Below are 20,542 nucleotides of genomic sequence, written 5' to 3' on the forward strand. Positions count from 1 at the left end.
CGACCTGCTGGTTCGGCAACGGAGAGACCTGTAGCGCCTCCTGGATGGTAGGAGGGTAAACAGTCCATGGTTGGGGTGAGAGCAGTCCTTGGCGATGCTGAGCGCCCTCCGCAGACAGCGCTTGCTTTGGGCAGACTCAATGGAGGGGAGCGTGGAACCGGTGATGCGTTGGGCAATTTTCACCACCCTCTGCAATGCCTTCCGGTCGGAGACAGAGCAGTTGCCATACCATACTGTGATGCAGTTGGTAAGGATGCTCTCGATGGTGCAGCGGTAGAAGTTCACCAGGATCTGAGGAGACAGATGGACCTTCTTCAGTCTCCTCAGGAAGAAGAGACGCTGATGAGCCTTCTTGATCAGAGTAGAGGTATTGTGGGTCCAAGAGAGGTCATCGGAGATGTTGACTCCCAGGAACCTGAAGCTAGAAACACGTTCCACCTCCGTCCCGTTAATGTGGATGGGGGTGTGCGTGCCGCCTCTGGACTTCCTGAAGTCTACAATGAGCTCCTTGGTCTTCTTGGAGTTAAGGGCCAGGTTGTTGTCAGCGCACCATGCTGCTAAGTGCTGGACCTCCTCCCTGTAGGCCAGCTCATCGTTGTTGCTGATGAGGCCAATCACCGTTGTATCATCTGCATACTTGATGATGGTGTTGGTACCATGTACAGGTGTGCAGTCATAGGTGAAGAGGGAGGAGAGGAGGGGGCTCAGCACACAGCCCTGAGGAACGCCGGTGTTCAGGGTGAGGGTTGAAGAGGTGTGCTTGTCTAACCTCACAGACTGGGGTCTGTTGGTTAGAAAGTCCAGTATCCAGTTGCAGATGGAGGGGTCGATGCCCAGGTTACCGAGTTTGGTGATCAGTTTAGAGGGTATAAGGGTGTTGAATGCTGAGCTGTAATCGATGAACAGCATTCTTACATAAGTGTCTCTGTTGTCGAGGTGGGAGAGGGCGGAGTGAAGTGCCGTTGAGATGGCATCCTCTGTACTCCTGTTCTTGCGGTAGGCAAACTGATAGGGATCCAGTGTGGGGGGTAGGCAGCTTTTGAGGTGTGCCAGGACCAGCCTCTCGAAGCACTTGGTGATGATGGGGGTAAGTGCAACTGGGCGGAAGTCGTTGAGGCTTGCCGCAGTGGAGTGTTTTGGCACTGGCACGATGGAGGTGGCTTTAAGGCAAGTGGGGACAACTGCTTGGGCAAGTGACAGGTTGAAGATGTCAGTCCAGACGTCTGTCAGCTGCGCAGCACAGGCCCTGAGCACGCGCCCGGGGATGCCGTCAGGGCCAGCAGCCTTACGTGCATTAGTCTTACTCAGTGCCACGTACACGTCGTAGGGGGTGAGTGTGAGGGGTTGGTGATCGGCAGGTAGCACAGCCTTGATGGCTGTCTCTAGATTGTCCCTGTCGAAGCGGCCATAGAAGTGATTAAGCTCCTCAAGGAAGGAGGCGTCGCTGGATGTGGGGGTGATGTTGGAGGGTCTGTAGTCCGTGATGGCCTGGATGCCTTGCCACATGCGTCGGGGGTCGGAGTTGCACGGAGTTTTCTGGTTCTATAGAAACATAGAAAATAGGTGCAGGAGTAGGCCATTCGGCCCTTCGAGCCTGCACCGCCATTCAATATGATCATGGCTGATCATCCAACTCAGTATCCCGTACCTGCCTTCTCTCCATACCTCCTGATCCCTTTAGCAACGAGGGCCACATCTAACTCCCTCTTAAATATAGTCAATTAACTGGCCTCAACTACTTGGGTTAGGAAGGGAATTCTGCCTTCCTAACCCACTATGGCCCATAAATGACGCCAGACTGATCAACATGGCTATCTGGACTCACTTCTTCCCACCCTGCTTCCTGTAAGGACTCTATCCCCTACTACCAATTCCTCCCTCTACGCCGCATCTGCATCCAGGATGAGGTGTTCCAAACCAGGGCATCGGAGATGTCCTCATTCTTTAGGGAACAGTGGTTCCCCTCTTCGACTATAGATGAGGCTCTCACCAGGGTCTCTTCTATATCCCGTAGCTCCGCTCTCACTACCCATCCCCCCCACTCGTAACAAGGAAAGAGCCCCCCTTTATCCTCACCTTTCACCCTACCAGCCGTCGCATACAACAGATAATCCTCCAACATTTTCGCCACCTCCAACGGGATCCCACCACTGGCCACATCTTACCATCTCCTCCCCTTTCCGCTTTCCACAGAGACCGCTCCCTCCGTAACTCCCTGGTCAATTCGTCCCTTCCCACCCAAACCACCCCGCCCCTCGTACTTTCCCGACCAACCGCAGGAAATGCTACACTTGTCGCTTTAGCTTCCCCCCTCGACTCCATCCAAGGACCCAAGCAGTCTTTCCTGGTGAGGCAGAGGTTCACCTGCACCTCCTCCAACCTCATCTATTGCATCCGCTGCTCTAGATGTCAACTGCTCTACATCGGTGAGACCAAGTGCAGGCTTGGCGATCGCTTCGCCCAACACCTCCGCTCAGTTCTTTTTTATTTATTTATTTCAAAATGTATTTATTTATTTCAAGTAATAAATATATACAATACATGAACCGTGCAAAAAATTCATCCAACATTTTCGGAGGCTATACAAATTGTTCAATACAGTTTATACATTTTTTTCCAAATTCCACAAAACTGTCCCTCACCTGTGCCACTCATGTGGCCCGTGTCCAAGTAATAAATATATAGACAATGTGTGAACCGCATTAACCAACCTGATCTCCCGGTGGCTCAGCACTTCAACTCCCCTCCCATTCCGAATCCGACCTTTCTGACCTGGGCCTCCTCCATGGCCAGAGTGAGTCCCACAGCAAAATGGCGGAACAGCACCTCATATTTTGCTTGGATAGTTTATAGCTGTATGAACATTGACTTCTCCAATTTCAGGTAATCCTTGCTTTCTCCCTCCTTCCCCTCCCCTTCCCAGCTCTCCCACAGCCCACTGTCTCTGCCTCTTCCTTTCTTCTTCCCGCCCCCCAACCCCCACCATCAGTCTGAAGAATGGTCTCGACCCGAAACGTCACCTATTCCTTTGCTCCATAGATGCTGCCACACCCGCTGAGTTTCTCCAGCATTTTTGTCTACCTTCGATTTTTCCAGCATCTGCAGTTCTTTCTCAAACGTGGTTAACTCTTAATTGGCTTTAGTGCAAGTCACACTGCATATGAATAAAGTGGAGCATGCAATAAATGCTGGCCTTGCCACGACATCCATATCCTGTGCGTGAATTGTATCTAACTGTTCAGTCTTGGAGGCCACAAGATACTCACCTCATCTCCTTTCTCTCCGATTGGCCCAGGGAATCCTCGCTCACCTTTGTTTCCCTTTGAAAACAGAATTAAGTTCAGTAGCATATCTAAAATCAGTAGTTCCAGTGAGCACGAGACATCTTTGAGAGCTGTCAGATGTATGTCAATGAGAATCCACCCCTTTGCTGGAAGTCTCACAAGATGATGTACTGGCTCCCAAAGTGAGTCCCAGTTCCTGGAATGATTTCGAAAATCGGTCAGGATGTAACTCTCAGTGGGTGTAGCTCATTGTTTGCTGTAGCTAGAGAAATTGCTTGGAGTATTTGATTCCCAATGCCTTATTTATTGACCACGGGTGGGCTCCATACCCAAATTATTTGTTAATTTTGGGGAAACTTCTCAACTTCTCAACAGCGGCTGACCCAAGAAGGAAATGGGAAGTATGGGTGTGATTGGAAGTGCACTGTTCACCATGGAACCCAGTCCAGGTCCTGGGAGGCTGCAAGTAGCAGTTCTCTGTGCACAACCTCCAGTCATGCAGCTAGTTTGCAAAGTTGTTGCATCACTCAGCTGTATTGCTATTGTGTGACTTCTGAAGCTGCCCAGTCAAAATTGCAACAGTGTCCAAATGATCTATTTCATTCTTGTTTGAAAGTATTTGTGAGTAACCCATATTGTGCTTTATATCAGAAAATACACATTTGGAATTTAGTTCCCGTTAGGCTCTTGGTCTAAAGGGCCTGTCCCACTTGGGCGTCATTTGCGCATCACGCAGGTGGCACTCGAGGATTTTGAGAATCCCAAAGTACTTGGGCGCCGCGCGCTACCACGCGTCACTGCCTACGTCACCACGCTCCATGCGCGCGTAATGCATGCCATGCACGCATCACACGCACATTACGACCCGCGCGTCGTGACGAGTAAATGATGTCGCGTAAATGACGTGCAAATGATGCCCGAGTGAGACAGGCCCTTAAGTGAAAGGGTAATCCAGACAAGTTTAAAAGGAATTGTCACTTGGTGTCCACATTGGCTGCTGTCAGGTGAAAGCTCCTTTTTATATGTAAATGGGAATGCAACTACGTAATTCACATTCTGACTACAATTTGGTCTGCACTGGTTAGAGCCAGACTGGACCGTCTCAGACCACATCCATGGTTGAAAAATTAAACAGCCCCAACGAAAGATGTTTGATTATGGAATTTGTAAGAAGGGTGTATCTTTCAAATCAGCACAAGCAGCTGCCTAATTGTCCAAAAGCCAAAATACCATTATATGGTGCCCCATCACATGGGACAACAGCTTTCTAATTAATTTAATGTTGCCAATTATCTCCAACTGTTTTCTCATAGCCTAATTTTAATAATCTCTGCTCTCCAATATGTCTGATCTCTTAGGTTTTAATTACTCTGTCTCTAGCAGCTGTGCCTTTAACTGGTTCAAACAAAAGGTCTGTAATTCCATCTCTAAATCACTTTGTGTCAATATCTCTTTCACTACAGGCCATCCCTGGATTTTCAACACTTGACTTATGGACTCCACTATATACGAGCGATCTCCCATAATGTTATAAAATGGAAATGTCCGATGTACGTACGTATGTTTGTTCCTAAGAGAGGCCAAAATAGTTTCCTTTCTATCTCCGTTTTTATTAATTGTACTTTCATGTCAGTCTTATGTGATCTTGATACCATTCATTACAACCTTGTCGAGGCATGGTTACAATATCGAGTTATTTTTATTCTGTATATATTCTGATTTATAGACAAAATTAACTTACGGACATCAGTAAACAACTTTTGGAATTTAGTTCCTCATTCCTTTCATGACCCAAAGAATCCTGTACATGTTTTCCTCTTAAAGCCTATCTCTTAGGCCATAATTTGGCTACTTGTCCTAATAATTCTTATGTGGCTTAGTGTCAAATTTTATTTGACAACTCCCTTATGAACTGGGAGGGTTTTCTTTATGACTGAGTGATGCAATATAACTGATGTTTATGATGTTCATTGTCTTGTTTTTTTCAGTTAGTGTTCGAAACATCACAAAGATATTGCACTACCCACCTTCAGCCCATCCAATCCCTGAATTCCAGACGGGCCTCTTGGTCCTGGATCGCCCTGTATGAAAATAAATGCAGGATTCAAAAATCAAACTATTATTGGAGACCCTGCAATAAAATTGTGGATCCCTGGAATTATAGAAAGTGCAGTAATGAGAAATGGTACAATGGTCTTTCTTTGGTTTGCTTCCATGCATTAGAACCCGATTGGGATTGAGAGATTCTCATGGGATTGAGAGACCCCTGAATGTACCTATTTTTTCACACAATGTAAATCCAAATAAAATCCAGGAGAGAAGAAAACCATTTAATTACCAGCTCACATTCAGAATTGCTGTTATTGTTTGGAGAATGACTTGATAGAAACATAGAAAATAGGTGCAGGAGTAGGCTTTTCGGCCCTTCGAGCCTGCACAGCCATTCAATATGATCATGGCTGATCATCCAACTCAGTATCCTGTTCCTGCCTTATCTCCATACCCCCTGATCCCTTTAGCCACAAAAGCAACATCTAACTCCCTCTTAAATATAGCCAATGAACTGGCCTCAACTACCTTCTGCGGGAGAGAATTCCAGAGATTGACCACTCTCTGTGTGAAAAAAGTTTTCCTCATCTCGGTCCTAAAAGATTTCCCCCTTATCCTTAAACTGTGACCCCTTGTTCTGGACTTCCCCAACATCAGAAACAATCTTCCTGCATCTAGCCTGTCCCACCCCTTAAGAATTTTGTAAGTTTCTATAAGATCCCCCCTCAATCTTCTAAATTCTAGCGAGTACAAACCGAGTCTATCCAGTCTTTCTTCGTATGAAAGTCCTGACATCCCAGGAATCAGTCTGGTGAACCTTCTCTGTACTCCCTCTATGGCAAGAATGTCTTTCCTCAGATTAGGAGACCAAAACTGTACGCAATACTCCAGGTGTGGTCTCACCAAGACCCTGTACAACTGCAGTAGAACCTCCCTGCTCCTATACTCAAATCCTTTTGCTATGAATGCTAACATACCATTCGCCTTCTTCACTGCCTGCTGCACCTGCATGCCTACTTTTAATGACTGGTGTACCATGACACCCAGGTCTCGTTGCATCTCCCCTTTTCCTAATCGGCCACCATTCAGATAATAATCTACTTTCCTGTTTTCGCCACCAAAGTGGATAACCTCACATTTATCCACATTATACTGCATCTGCCATGCATTTGCCCACTCACCCAGCCTATCCAAGTCACCTGGCAGTTAGAGATACAGCGTGGAAACAGGTCCTTCAGCCCATTGAGTCCGTGTGGACCTGTGATCTCCACACACTAACACTATCTTACACCCACTAGGGACATTTTACAATTTTACCAAGCCAATTAACCTATAAACCTGTACCTCTTTGGAATGTGGGAGTAAACCGGAGCATCCGGAGAAAGCCCACGCAGGACACAGGGATAATGTACAACCTCCTCACAGACAACACCCGTAGTCAGGATCAAACCCAGGTCTCTGGTGCTGTAGGGCAGTAACTCTTATCGCTGTGCCACTGTGCAGTCTTCATTAAGCCTGATGTTAGAACCTGTAACTCTCTCAGGTTAAGGATGCTGATGTTGGTCATTACTTTAACAGGAGATTGGATCAAATGCTTGAGCACAGAGAACTTGCGATTATGGAAACGCAGGAATGTAATTTTAGAGCATGACTACCTTTTTAAACATGCAGCAAAATAAAGATAAGTCAAATAGTCTAGTTTCAAGTTCAAGTTTCAAGTTTAAGTTTATTGGTCACATACTCAATTATACAGGTATAACCAGTAGTGAAATGCTTAAGTGCCTGTCCAATTGTGCATGGTTCCCCACTTACACATAACCCACATAAAACAATACCCACATATAACACATACCCCATAAATATACCACATAACAAGTAGTGCTGTTACAAGCAAAGTGACAAGTGCCGTGAAATACCTGTGATGACAGCATGTTCCAGCAAGTTGACAAGTGTGTGTGTGTGTGTGTGTGTGTGTGTGTGTGTGTGTGTGTGTGTGTGTGTGTGTGTGTGTGTGTGTGTGTGTGTGTGTGTGTGTGTGTGTGTGTGTTTGATGGTGGCGAGGTGGGGCGGGGCGTTTGGGCGGGGGGGCGGGGTGGGGGTTTTGGTGGGGGGGGGGGGGCCGCGACACTCAGTCCTCGTTCAGCAGTCTCATGGCCTGGGGAAAGAAACTCCTCCTCATTCTCTCCGTGTTGGCCCTGAGCAGCCGGTACCGTTTCCCTGAGGGCAGCAGGGAAAACAGTCTGTTGTTGGGGTGAGTGTGGTCCTGGATAATCCTCCTGGCTCTTGACCTGCAGCGCTTGGTGTAGATGTCCTGCAGGTTGGGAAGGGTGGTTTTGATGGTCCGCTCAGCTGAGCGAACCACCCTCCTCAGAGCCAGTTGGTCCCTCTTGGTGGTGTTCCCCCTCCAGGTGATGATGCTCCCACTCAGGATGCTCTCCACAGTATGGGTGTAGAAGTTCTTGAGCACCCTGAGGGGGAGCTTGAAGTCCCTCAGCCGTCTGAGATGGTAAAGACGCTGGTTGGCCTTCTTTACCAGGCTGCTGAGGTGGTGTGACCATGTCAGGTCCTGGGAGATGTGGATGCCGAGGTACCTGAAGCTCTCCACCCTCTCCACCTGGGCCCCGTTTATGCTGAGGGAGAGGAAGCTCCTCTGCTGCTTCCTGGAGAAGTCCACTATGGGCTCCTTGGTCTTGGAGGTGTTCAGCTCCAGGTTATTCTCCCTACACCAGTTTGCCAGGTGAATGATTTCAGAGTGGTAGGCTGCCTCATCATTGTTTGAGATTAGGCCTACCACTGCTGTGTCATCGGCAAACTTGACTATGATGTTAGAGTCTGAGATGGCCTTGCAGTCGTGGGTGTAGAGAGAATACAGCAGAGGGCTCAGCACACAGCCCTGGGGAGCCCCAGTGTTGAGGGTGAGGGAGGATGACATGTGATGGCCCACAAGCACCACCGGTGGTCTGCCGGTCAGGAAATTGTGGATCCACTTGCACAGGGATGGGCACAAGTGGAGGTTGTACAATTTGGAGGCCAGCTTTGAGGGGTCTATGGTGTTAAACGCTGAGCTGTAATCTATGAACAGCAGTCTAACATAAGCCCCTTTCCAGGTGTCCAGGTGGGTGAGAGTGGTAGGAGTAGGTGGGCTATGGCATCATCAGTGGATCTATTGGGGCGGTATGCAAATTGTAGTGGATCCAGGGTGGTGGGTAGGGAGGAGGTAATGAAAGTTTTGATGAGTTTCTCAAAACACTTCATTACTGTGGAGGTCAGGGCTATGGGGCGGTAGTCATTTAAACAGCTGGGTTGGGGTTTTTTGGGGACAGGGACTATGGTGGACCGTTTAAAACGGGTGGGGATAATACACTGGGAGAGGGAGAGATTGAAAATGTCTGTGAATACAGGGGCTAGTTGGTCTGCGCAGGTTCTGGGGACACGCCCAGTAATCCCATCCAGACCTGCAGCCTTCCTGGGGTTCACCCGCTTTAGTGTACGCCTCACATCGTGTTCCGTCACCTGGAATGTCACCTCCTCGCTGCTGGATGAGATGTGATGGACTTCGAGGGCCTGGGTGTTATTCTCAAAGCGCGCATAAAAGACGTTTAGTTCGTCCGCGAGGGAGGTGTTCGGATTTGGGATGGATGTGGGTTTGGGTTTATAGTCCGTGATTGTGTGAAGACTTTGCCATAGCCCCCTAGAGTCCGACTGCTGTAGCTGTAACTCCAGTTTCCTCCCGTAGCGTTGTTTTGCCTCCTTTACTGCTCTGCGGACGTAGTAGGAGGCAGCTTTGAAATCCTCCTTGTTTCCGGTTGCCGGCGCTGTGTTGTAGGCGGCGGTGCGGGTCCTGAGAGCGTCACGGATGTTTTTGTCCCCCCACGGTTTTTGATTGGGGAACATTCTGACAGTGTGTTTGGTGACACAGTCGTTCGTGACTTTCTCAATGAATCCCAGCACCGCTTCCGTAAACATGTTGATGTCAACAGAGCTGCAACGGAACATGTCCCAATCAGCAGTGTCGAGGGCATCTTGTACAGAGGCCTCTGATTGGTCGGTTCAGCGCGTCACCTCCCTCCTTACCGGAACTTCCTGTTTCAGTCTCTGTTTATATTTTGGCATGAGTAGTATGGCGGCATGGTCGGACTTACCGAACGGAGGGAGAGATTTGGCCCTGTAACCATCCTTAAATGGTGAGTAGCAGTGGTCTAAAGTTCTCTCACCTCTGGTGTTGCAAGTGATGTGTTGCCGCAAGTCCGGCCTTACTGATTTTAGGTTTGCACGGTTAAAGTCCCCGGCCACAATGAGGTCTGCATCGCAGTGGATTGTTTGGTAGCTAGCAAGCGCATCATGTAGCTCAGACAGGGCAGTGACCGTGTCCGCTTGTGGTGGAATATAAACGGCACTGATAATGATAGATGTAAACTCACGGGGGAGGTAGAACGTGCAGCATTTGATGGTCAGGAGCTCCAGGTTTGGTGAGCAGGAGTGTGTGAGAGGGACTACGTTTCTGCGGTCACACCAGTTGTTGTTGGTCATCAGACACAGCCCTCCTCCTCTAGACTTCCCAGACTCCTCTGTTCTGTCCATACGGTGAACAGAGAGATGTTCCGCTGGCTGGATAGCGTGGTCCGGTTGGGTTTGGGGTTAGCCATGTCTTGGTGAGGCAAAGGATGTTGCAGTCCCGAATGTCCCGTTGGTATTGGACCTTGGCCCTGAGGTCATCGAGCTTGTTCTCCAGCGACTGGACGTTGGCTAGCAGGATGCTAGGCAGTGGTGTACAATGGGCTCTACTCCTGAGCCTGTTCCTGACCCCGGCTCGTTTTCCTCTGGGCCTCCTCCTTGGTCTTGCGTTGGTTCTCTCGGTGTTGTTTACTCCCGGTAGTATCTCCCTTGGCCAGTCGGAGCTGTTACGGACTGTGGGCAGGCAGTTTTTCCCGATGTCAATAAGTGTTTGTTTGTCATAAGTAGTCTGACAACGTGCAGGTTGTGCTAATAAATTAAAAATGACAATTGACAAGACAATATACGAGCAAACACCCGGAGCAGGTACGATGGCAGCCACCTTCACCGGCGCCATCTTGTCTCACTTGTCATCTTGTCTACTTCTTGAGACTACTCTACAATTCTACTTGAAACATTCCACAATTACTTGCTCCAACACGAATTGGTAAAATGGTAGCCTTTGTTACGTGCTCTATTAACGCATCAGGTGGGCATTTCATATCATGTGATTCACTTTTCAGAACATGGAAGCAGATGGCTGGTATGAAGTTGATAGGTATGATCCTTTTAATTATAATAATGGAAAGATTTTTTGTATTTCTTAAATTATCTTTTTTTTTTCCCAAGTAATAATCAAACATAATCTAAGAATGAAACAAATCCTACTTTAGAATAGAGAATGCTCAGAGGAGATTTAATAGATGCGTTTAAAAACATGAAAAGTTGTGAGATTAATTAATAACTTCCTGCAACTGGTGTATCAATAACCAGAGGATTCAGATCACGCTGTAATCATCCGCTCCAACCACTTCATTACGGTAAATGAAAGTGCTACCAGACAGTAGTCACACAAGATGCTCCATCTAAGCGAGTCCTATTTACAGACATTTGGCCCATATCCCTCTAATCTTTCCTATCCACCTATCTGTCCAATGTTTTCTATATGTTGTTGTAATACCTGCCCTCCTCTGGTATGTCGTTCCATATACCCACCACCCTCTGAATGAAAAAGCCCTTCAGGTTTGCATTAAATCTTGTCCCTCTTCCTTTTAACATGTACCCTCTTGTATTTGATTTCCCTACCCTGGGTAAAAGACTGCGCATTCATGCAATCCGTTCCCCTCATGATTTTATAGACCTCGGTAAGATTAGCCTCATGTGCTCCAAGGAATAAAGACCCAACCTGCCAAACCTCTCCCGATAGCTTAGCCCCTCAAGTCCAGGCAATAGCCTCGTAAATCTTCCCTGTACTCATTCCAACTTAATGACATCTTTCCTCTAGTAGGATGACCTCAGTACTCCAAGTGTTGACACAGCAACATAACATCCCAACTTCTACACTCAATATCTTGACTGATAAAGGCCAATGTACCAAAAGCCTTCTTGACCACCCTCTCTACTTGTGATGCCACTTTCAGGGAACTGTAATCCTAGATCCCTCTGTTTTACAACACTCCCTAGGGCCCTACCATTTACTGTAAAGGTCCTGCCCTGGTTTGACATCCCTCGCACTTATCTGCATTAAACTTCATTGGCCATTTCTCAGCCCACTTGCTCAGATAAAGAGCTTGTTGTAAATTTTGGTATCTTCACTATCTATGATACCACCCACTATAGTGTCATCTGCAAACTTATAGAACCAAACTGACTCTCCCTCGGCAATCTCTACCTCTCCAAGTGCTGTTAGTCTCAGAATATTTTTCAATAATTTCCTTATTCCTGATGAAAGACTCACTGGTCTGTAATTAACTGGCTTCCTCCAGCCATACTTCTGGATTTCTGGGATATCTACAAAATAGCAGCAAATAATTCATTTAAAAAACTGATCTATCTGTGTTAGCACAGTTTGGTCTGTTTCTCTTGCAGAAGTAAATCACCTCCTGTTATTCAGATACCTTATGAAACGATGATACTGAGCTGCGCATTGGTTATTTCTGTGCTCCTTTACCTGACTGCCATCGAGACCGTCAGTCCCAGGTATCCCCGGCACACCTCGGTCGCCTTTCATTCCAGGTAGTCTCGAATGGCCACCAGCCAGACAGCTGCTGCATGCATTCTGTCCATGAAACAGAAAAATAGGCAAATTGAGACTGGATGAGATGATATGAAGCAGGGATTCTGCTGTAGCTACATCTTGCAGCAATTTGAGAAATACTAAGAGAAGATCTCACATCGTCTAAAAAGAAGTATGGTAATACTTTATAATTTGTGGTATTTTCGGCTCATGTCTTTTGTTACTTCTCACTTGTCATCAGTGCACTTTAGCTGCATCAGTTTGCTGCCATGCCGTTATTTACACTATATAAATGTAGTGTATTCTGTGCTGGCACCTTAAAAGGGAGTGAAGGGAAGTGACTAATCAGGATTTTTCTATGTTGAAGAGTTATTTAGATGTAGGATCAAATTTGCATGTAACTGCATGATGTGAATTAATTCTTTGAAGAAGTAATAAAATGTATTGATGAGTGTGGGGCAGTAGATGTGATTTACACAAATCTTGATAAGGTCTTTGATAAGATCCCCATGGGAAACTGGTTCAAAAGTTTCGGGGTCCATAGTAGCTAGGGCAAGAAGAAGCTTGGCACTAGGAGATGGTGGTAGAGAGTAGATGTCATGGTTGGAAGCCTGAGAATAGTGGTGTCCCACAAGTATCAATGCTGGGAAACTTGCGGTTTGTAATATTATTGGAATGTGGATGCCATGGACAAGTTGGGCCGAACGATCTGTTTCCATGCTGTATGATTCTATGACACAATACAATGAACTGAAGCAACAAAAATTAGCTAACACTTAACTATTAACATTTAACCCAGCAGTTTTGATTGTGAACCTGTGCCAGCCAGGGCTAGAGGCATAAATGCTGTCATGTTGGGATTACAAAATGTTCAGAATAAACACCAGAAAAGTTTAGAAACACACATTTTGTCAACGAACTCATGAAAACTGCCAATCATGTAATAGAGCAGCTTCAACTAACCTACCAATATCACCCTCATGCTACATCAAATTGTTGCAGACGGTTAAAGAATCTGTTTTCACAATGTTCAATTGACACAATTACCTTTAGTAAGGCACCAATATCTCCCATGAGAGGCAGCGCAGACTAAAATGAAACAAAACCACATGAAACAGTGAGGAAAAGGCACCGGGAAGCATGAATTCTCACATGATAGACTGATTATCCAGACACTAGGTTTAGGGTTATTATTGTCACGTGCACCAAGGTACAGTGAAAAGCTTTGTTTTGCAAGCTATCAATCAAATCAGTTAATATTAAACATAAATACAAATAATCCAAACTCAAGTCTAATAGGTTGAACAAAGGAAAAATACAGAGTGCAGAATATAATTCTCATCTGGACAAGGCAAAATAAATGCTAGAGCCCAGGAGAGTGTTGCAGAACAGAGATCTAGGTATACATGTGCACGATTTTCTGAGAGTGGTGTGGTGAAGAGGGTGTTTGGCACGCTTGCCTTCATTCAAAATATAGTGAGTCCAAAAGTTGGGATATTATCATACACCTGTACAAGTTGTTGATGGGAATACATTTGGAGCACTGTGTTCAGTTCTGGTCGCCCTGCTATATGAAATAAATCATTAAGTTGGAAAAGGTGCAGAAGAGATTCGCCAGGATGTTACCCGGGGTGACAGGCTTAAGTTAAATGGGAAAGTTGGATAGGCTAGGACTTTTTTCTTTGGTGTAGGAGGTTGAGGAGTGAACATATTGAGAAGTACAAGATCATGAGGAACATGAATAACATGAGCACTCATTGTCTTTTTCCCCAAGGTAGAGGGTTCTAAAACTAGAGGACATTAGGTTAAGGTGAGAAGAACGATTTAAGGGGTACCTTGGGGTCAACCTTTTCACTCTGAGGGTGGTTTGTATCTAGAATGAGCTGCCATAGCAGCAGATACAATTATTACTTTTAAAAGACATTTGGACAAATATATGGATAAGAAGGCTTTAGAGGGCTATGGACCAAATGCAGCCAAATGGAACTCGCCCAGTTTACCAATGTGGTCAGCATGGGCGAGATGGGTTGAAGGGTCTGTTTCCCTGCTGTATGATTCCATGACACTATAACTTATGCAGTTCTCCAAACCTTACTTCCAATGCCTTATTTCAAATGCACCAGAATAAATTCAACGTGTTAAATCCTCCAGTATAATTAAAGATAGCTCGGCAATAGTTTACATAACAGCCTGGTGATTAGGGTGCATGCTGCATTTCCGTTCTATCATATAAAGCAACTACACTTCAAAATTACTGTCAAGTATTTTAGGATTTTTGAAGGGCAAAGTACCACATAAATTACATTCCAATTCACCAATTGTATACATAAATCCAATCATAGCAAATTAATTTAACATGTGGTGCTTTCTGCTCTGATCTCTGTAGATGATGCTGAAAATTAACACATTATTTTGGAAGACTATCTGATGGAATGTCCGTCAAGGAAATCAATATGTGCTCTCTCTCTCGCTCTCTCTCTCTCTCTCTCTCTCTTCTACAATTCGGATCCATATTAACCCTTGCTTCATGCTACTCTCCTCATGCTACTTCAAACAACTTTTTGACCAATTTTGTGAGAGGTCTGAATGAGCGTTAGCAATAAAAGCTAAATATATTTCCAATGTCAAAAAAATAAATCCAATCTAAATTGCAGGTAATGCTGTCAGGTTTAACAGCTGTAGAGGCAAACATCTAGCTACATAGGTAAGTTGGTCTCTTTTCCAGGCCATCCCATCTGAAGCTGATCTCTGCCGTCATTGTGATATATTTGGATCTGGATGTCTCCAAGTAGTAATTTCTGGCTGCTTCATGAGACAGTAATCTCAATTTATTTATGGTTCTACTGTCTTAGTTGTAGGTGCCAGCAGGAGCTGTATGAAGAAGCCATTGGAGTACAGTTTCAATGGCATTGTGTCATTCTGTTGTAACAGCATAAGTGTCAGCTGTGTGGTTTTTAGAACTTTGGAATATGTTCTAACCATCAACACCCACACAACTCTAAATATTTTCTCCTAATGTGCTGGAAGGGAATTCCATGGGATCAGGTAGAAAATGAAATAGGTTTTGGATATTTGGAATAGAAACTTTATACTTTATAGGTACAGCATGGAAACAGGCCCTTTGGCCCACCATCCACGCCGACCAGTGATCCCCATACACCAGCACTATCCTACTCACTAGGGACAATTTACAATTTACAGAAGCCAATTAACATACAAACTTGTACCTCTTTGGAGTGTGGAAGGAAACCGGAGCACCCAGAGAAAACCCACGGGAGAACATGCAAACTCTGCACAGACAGCAACAGTAGTCAGGATCAAAGCCCGGTCTCTAGCACTGAGAGACAGCAACCCTACCACACCAGTGACACTTTTCCATTGTAGATGTAACTCAGTTTTACACATGCTATATTATTGTTCATTAGCTTTAACAGAATAAAATTTGTTAGGTTGCACTCAATTCCAAGGTGCTTCCTGATATGATCCTCCTGCCTTTCAATATGTTGGACGCTTGTTAATTTACAGCATTGAAAGATGACTTACTGGCTCCCCGGGTGGACCAGGTGGGCCTGGTATCCCATTGTTACCAGGAATGCCCTGTGAAAAAAGGGAGGGGAATACAGAATCAGAAATGGAAGTGGATTCCAGTTTATCTCTATGAAGAGCTTATTGGATGTATGCTACTCACGCTTGCTCCTGGATGTCCAAAAGATCCTGGCAAACCTCTCGGACCCTGAATTGGTAAACAATACAAATTTTTAAATTGTTCTCTAATCCATTCATTGTACCGTTCATTAAATAGTTATACGTGAATTTGAGTAGAAAATCATTTTCAAAGCTGTAAGAAATTGTACAAATGGTGAGCTGCTCCAAAAGGTTCCTTTCACAATGAGTTGAGTTTAGTTTGAGTAGAGATTTAAGAGAGTGGAGTGATTGTAATGCGTGATTGTAAATCCACTTCTGTAACTAACACACAAAGAGTTGGCTGGGTTAGACGCCATCTTGCCATCGTCAGGTTATCGTCCGAGACAGGTTATGAAACCAAGAGCTGGGCTTTTGAAATGACAAGTCCTACTTTAAAAATTTAAATGCTCTTTTTTGTTCTTGATAACCTACCATGGGGAAAATATTCTGACTACCTACCCTATTTATGTTTCTTAAATGTTATAAATCTCTATTAGCCTCTTTCACTTCAGGGAAGACGAGCACAGCCTACCCAAGTCAAGTTTATTGTTATGAAGTACAGGCAGAATGAAAATTTTGTCTGCAGCAGCATCATGGCCACATAGGCTCCGAAAACACACATGTTATGTATAATTTACACATGAATTCTACAAAGTAGTGTAAAGAAAAAGTGTAAAAAGATAAACAGGACATTAGCACAAAAATATGCAATTAGAAAACAAGTCCATGGTAGAGCAAGAGGTGGTCCCTAGTGATCCCTTGCTGAGGTATGAATTAGGAATCCAGTCTCTTCCCATTACTGAAGCTGTCCAATCCTGGCAATATTTTTGTGAATCTTCTCTGCATTCTCTCAAACCCATTTGTATCCTCGATACTACGTGGCGACCAGAACTGCACACTATACTCCAAATACAGTCTAACAGTGTTTTGTAAAGTAACATCACAATCCCTCAAGACAATAATAATTTCATATCCCAAGGAAATACTTTCTTCACCATTCTATCTACCAACATTGTCACCTTCAGGGAACTATGGACTTGAAGTCCAAACCCTATTTGATTTCCCAAAATGAATCATCTCACACTCGTCAGGAATACATTCTATCTGCCAGCGCCCTTCCCAATTTTCCATCTGATTGATATCCTGCTTATTCTTGTGGATCAGACTACCACGTCATCTTGTCAAGTGCCTTATTAAAGTTCATTTCTCACCCTCTCTACTTCATAAATCTTCTTCAATACAATTCAAGGGCAGGACAGTGGTGCAGCGGTACAGATGTTGCCTTACAGCAGCAGAGACACGGGCTCCATCCTGACTTAGGGCGCTTGGCTGTACGGAGTTTGTACGTTCTTCCCACGACATGCGTGGCTTTTTTCTGGTTTCCTCCTACACTCCAAAGACGTATAGGTCTGCAAGCTAATTGGCTTGGTATTGTAAATTGTTTCTAGTGTGTGTAGGATAGTGTTATGTGTGGGGATCGTTGGTTGACGCGGACCCGGTGGGCTTGTTTCCGCGCTGTAAACTTAAAACTAAACATTCTGAAAAACTCAAACAAATTGCTGGGGCACTTTTTCTCTCTCACAGAGGCATGCTGAGAACACCCGTCATCTGTTTCGCCTTTGATGTACAAAAATCCTGTCCCTTAAGATCTTCTCCAGTAATTTCCCTCTGACCCCTGCAAGGCACACTAGCCTGTAGTTACCTGGGTTATCTCGACTACTCTTCTCATACAAAAATCAATACTTTTCCGTCTTCTGGTTCCTCATCTGTAGCTAGCATAGATGCAAAACTCTCTATCAGAGCCCCAGCAATTTATTCCCTTGATTCCCATGGCATCCTGGAATAAATTTCATTTGGCCCAAGGAGTTTATTGACTTTATGCATTCCATGACACTGAAAACCTCCACATTCGTTATGCTCCGCAGAGATGATGCTCCGATAGAATGCTAAAGAATAATTGGGAAATGGGAGCAGATGTCAGCCCTACCAGTCCGATAAGTCTTCTCCACAATTCATCAAGATCATTGCTGATCTGCTGCCTTTCCCAGTATTCCTCCAATCCCTTAATACTCAGAAATGGATTGAGCTCAATTCTAAATGAACATCGAACAACTGAATTTTCACAGGCATCCAAAGCTACATCCAAGCAAAGTCTCTGTGTGAAGAAATTTCTCTCAATAAAAAGCCTACATTTATTTTATGAAGTGTCCCTCATGATGGGCATACTTTCCCAGTTCAGAGATATATTTCCCCTGCCTCTAGCCTATCAAGCCCTATGAGAACTCTGATTTCTTCACATTCTTCTATATGGACAAATCAAAACCCTCCACTCTATTTCTCCTTACGTGGTAAATTCATCATCCCTGGGACCAATCGGATATACCTTCATTACATACTTGCTGCGGCAAGTCCATCCTTTTCAAGTAGGACTTCAGAGGGGACCGTGCCTTTGCTGTGTCGGCACCCAAATTATGGAACAATCTGCCTCTCCACATTAAACAGGCATCTTCTCTGTCTGTTTTTAAATCACTTCTTAAAACCCATCTCTTCTCCGTGGCCTTTGATACCCAGTAAGATGTCGACTTTATTTATTTACTTGATTTAATTTCTTATTTTTTGATTGCTTTTATTCCATGGCTATTATTTTTACTCATGTTTTATGTCTTTTAATTTATTTTTGTATTTCATATGTAATTTTTGCGCCTCATGTGAGCTGTTATGGTGTCTGTTTATGATGTCTTGTTTATTCTTCTGTACAGCACTTTGGTCAACATTGGCTGTTTTAAAGTGCTTAACAAATAAAGTTGGATTGGATTGGAAGGAAAGAGACCAAACGGCATAAAAAATGGCACAGTCTTTATAAGACACCAGACCTTATAAGCCTCTTCATAAGGCTTTGTTACTTCACTCTTGTTATAAAGGTAAACACACCATTTGTCCTCCATTGACGTGTGTACATGGTCCTGATGGACATTAACATTAGCATTTAACAAACAGTCTGATTTTCTGCCATGTACACCGTATTTTTCAACATTATGTTCTCGCCTATGCACTCAACTTGCCCATATTTTGTCTAGTCGGAGGCTCAGAGGGGATAGAGCCTTCTCTGTTGCTGCTCCGGCACTCTGGAACACCCTGCCGTTGCACATCAGACCGGCCCCCTCACTGTCCATCTTCAAATCCAGTGTTAAAACACATTTGTACTCCCTGGCTTTTGACCATGCCTGAGGCTTTGCTTCTGTTTGTGGTGTTTTTGATGTTTCTTTATTTTACATGTCTTTTCCTACTATTTCTTTTGATTGTTATTTTTGGTGTGTATTAACTTTTTTGTCAATGATTAGTGATGTACAGCACTTTGTTGCAGCGATGTTTGTTTTTTAAAGTGCTCTATAAATAAAATTATTATTTATTATTATATTTTTGTGAAGTCTCTTAACAGTCTCCTTTCACTCATAATCCTACTTAGTTTAATAATACAGCATGAAAACAGGTCCTTTGGCACAACCTTTCTATGCTGACCAAATTTTTGTATTTAACCTAAATCCTTCTAAAGAGATCCTATCCATATACCTGTCCAAATGTCTTTTAAACTTTGTAACTGTAACCACCTCTTTGACTTCCCCACCCAACAATGAAGGCGTTCATTTGGTGCTTTGTTCTGCCATTTTCTTACCTCCAATTCCCTCTCCTCTACTTTCAGTGTGAAGAAGGATCCCGACCCAAAATGTCACCCATCCTTTCTCCAGATATACTGCCTGACCAGCTGAGTTATTCTAGCACTTTGTGTCTATCTCCACATATCCCTTGCCAGGCTTTGTCCCACCCCCACCTCCATTCCAGCTTTCTCCCTCCTACTACAATCAGTGTGAAGAAGGGTCCTGACCTGAAACGTTGCCTGACAATGTTCCCCAAAAATGCTGCCCAATCTGATTTGCTCCAGGATTTTGTGTCTTTTTTTTTGTAAACCAGCCACTGCAGTTCCTTATGTCACTCGTTATTAATTATCCCAAAGCTAAGGCAGACTATATTTATTACTTCAAATTGTCATCGATAGTGCATTCAGAAAGTATTCAGACTCCTTCATTTTTTCCCACATTTTGTTACGTTACAGCCTTATTCTAAAATTGATTAAATTCTTTTTTTTTTCCATCATCGATCTACACACAATACCCCATAATATAAAAGCAAAAACAGGTGTTTATAAATTTTTGCAAAGTAATTAAAAAGAAATAACTGAAATATCACATTTGCATAAGTATTCAGGCCCTTTACTCACTACTTTGTTGAGGCACCTTTGGCAGCGATTACAACCTCAAGTCTTCTTGGGTATGACACTACAAGCTTGTCACACCTGTATTTGGGTAATTTCTCCCATTCTTCTCTGCAGATCCTCTCAAGCTCTGTTTGGTTGGATTGGGAGCGTCGATGCACAGTTATTTTCAGGTCCCTCCAGAGATGTTCGAACGGGTTCAAGTCAGGGCTCTGGCTGGGCCATTCAAGGACATTCACAGACTTGTCACGCAGTCACTCCTGCGTTGTCTTGGCTGTGTGCTTAGGGTCGTTGTCCTGTTGGAAGGTGAACCTCAACCCAGTCTGAGGTCCAGAACTCTCTGGAGCAGGTTTTCATCAAAGATCTCTCTGTACTTTGCTCCGTTCATCTTTCCCCCCGATCCTGACTAGTCTCCCAGTTCCTGCTGATGAAAAACATCCCCACAGCATGATGCTACCACCACCATGCTTCACCGTGATGAGCGGTGCGCACCGTGATGAGCGGTGCCTGGTTTCCTCCAAGTTC

General features: G+C 44.6%; 1 protein-coding gene across 1 annotated transcript in view; it reads right to left on the reverse strand.

The window, feature by feature from the left end:
* LOC129696925 (collagen alpha-1(XIX) chain-like) overlaps nucleotides 1–20,542 on the reverse strand; it is a 320,031-nt gene that overhangs the window by 47,926 nt on the left and 251,563 nt on the right. Inside the window, exons 34-39 of the mRNA XM_055635036.1 lie at nucleotides 15,752–15,796; nucleotides 15,607–15,660; nucleotides 13,111–13,152; nucleotides 11,998–12,105; nucleotides 5,312–5,365; nucleotides 3,267–3,320 (exon numbers count right to left, since the gene is read on the reverse strand). Coding sequence (XP_055491011.1) covers nucleotides 3,267–3,320; nucleotides 5,312–5,365; nucleotides 11,998–12,105; nucleotides 13,111–13,152; nucleotides 15,607–15,660; nucleotides 15,752–15,796 — 357 coding nt within the window. The remainder of the gene's footprint in view (nucleotides 1–3,266; nucleotides 3,321–5,311; nucleotides 5,366–11,997; nucleotides 12,106–13,110; nucleotides 13,153–15,606; nucleotides 15,661–15,751; nucleotides 15,797–20,542) is intronic.

This window comes from Leucoraja erinacea, chromosome 5 (assembly GCF_028641065.1).
Source record: "Leucoraja erinacea ecotype New England chromosome 5, Leri_hhj_1, whole genome shotgun sequence".
Lineage (NCBI taxonomy): Eukaryota > Metazoa > Chordata > Chondrichthyes > Rajiformes > Rajidae > Leucoraja > Leucoraja erinaceus.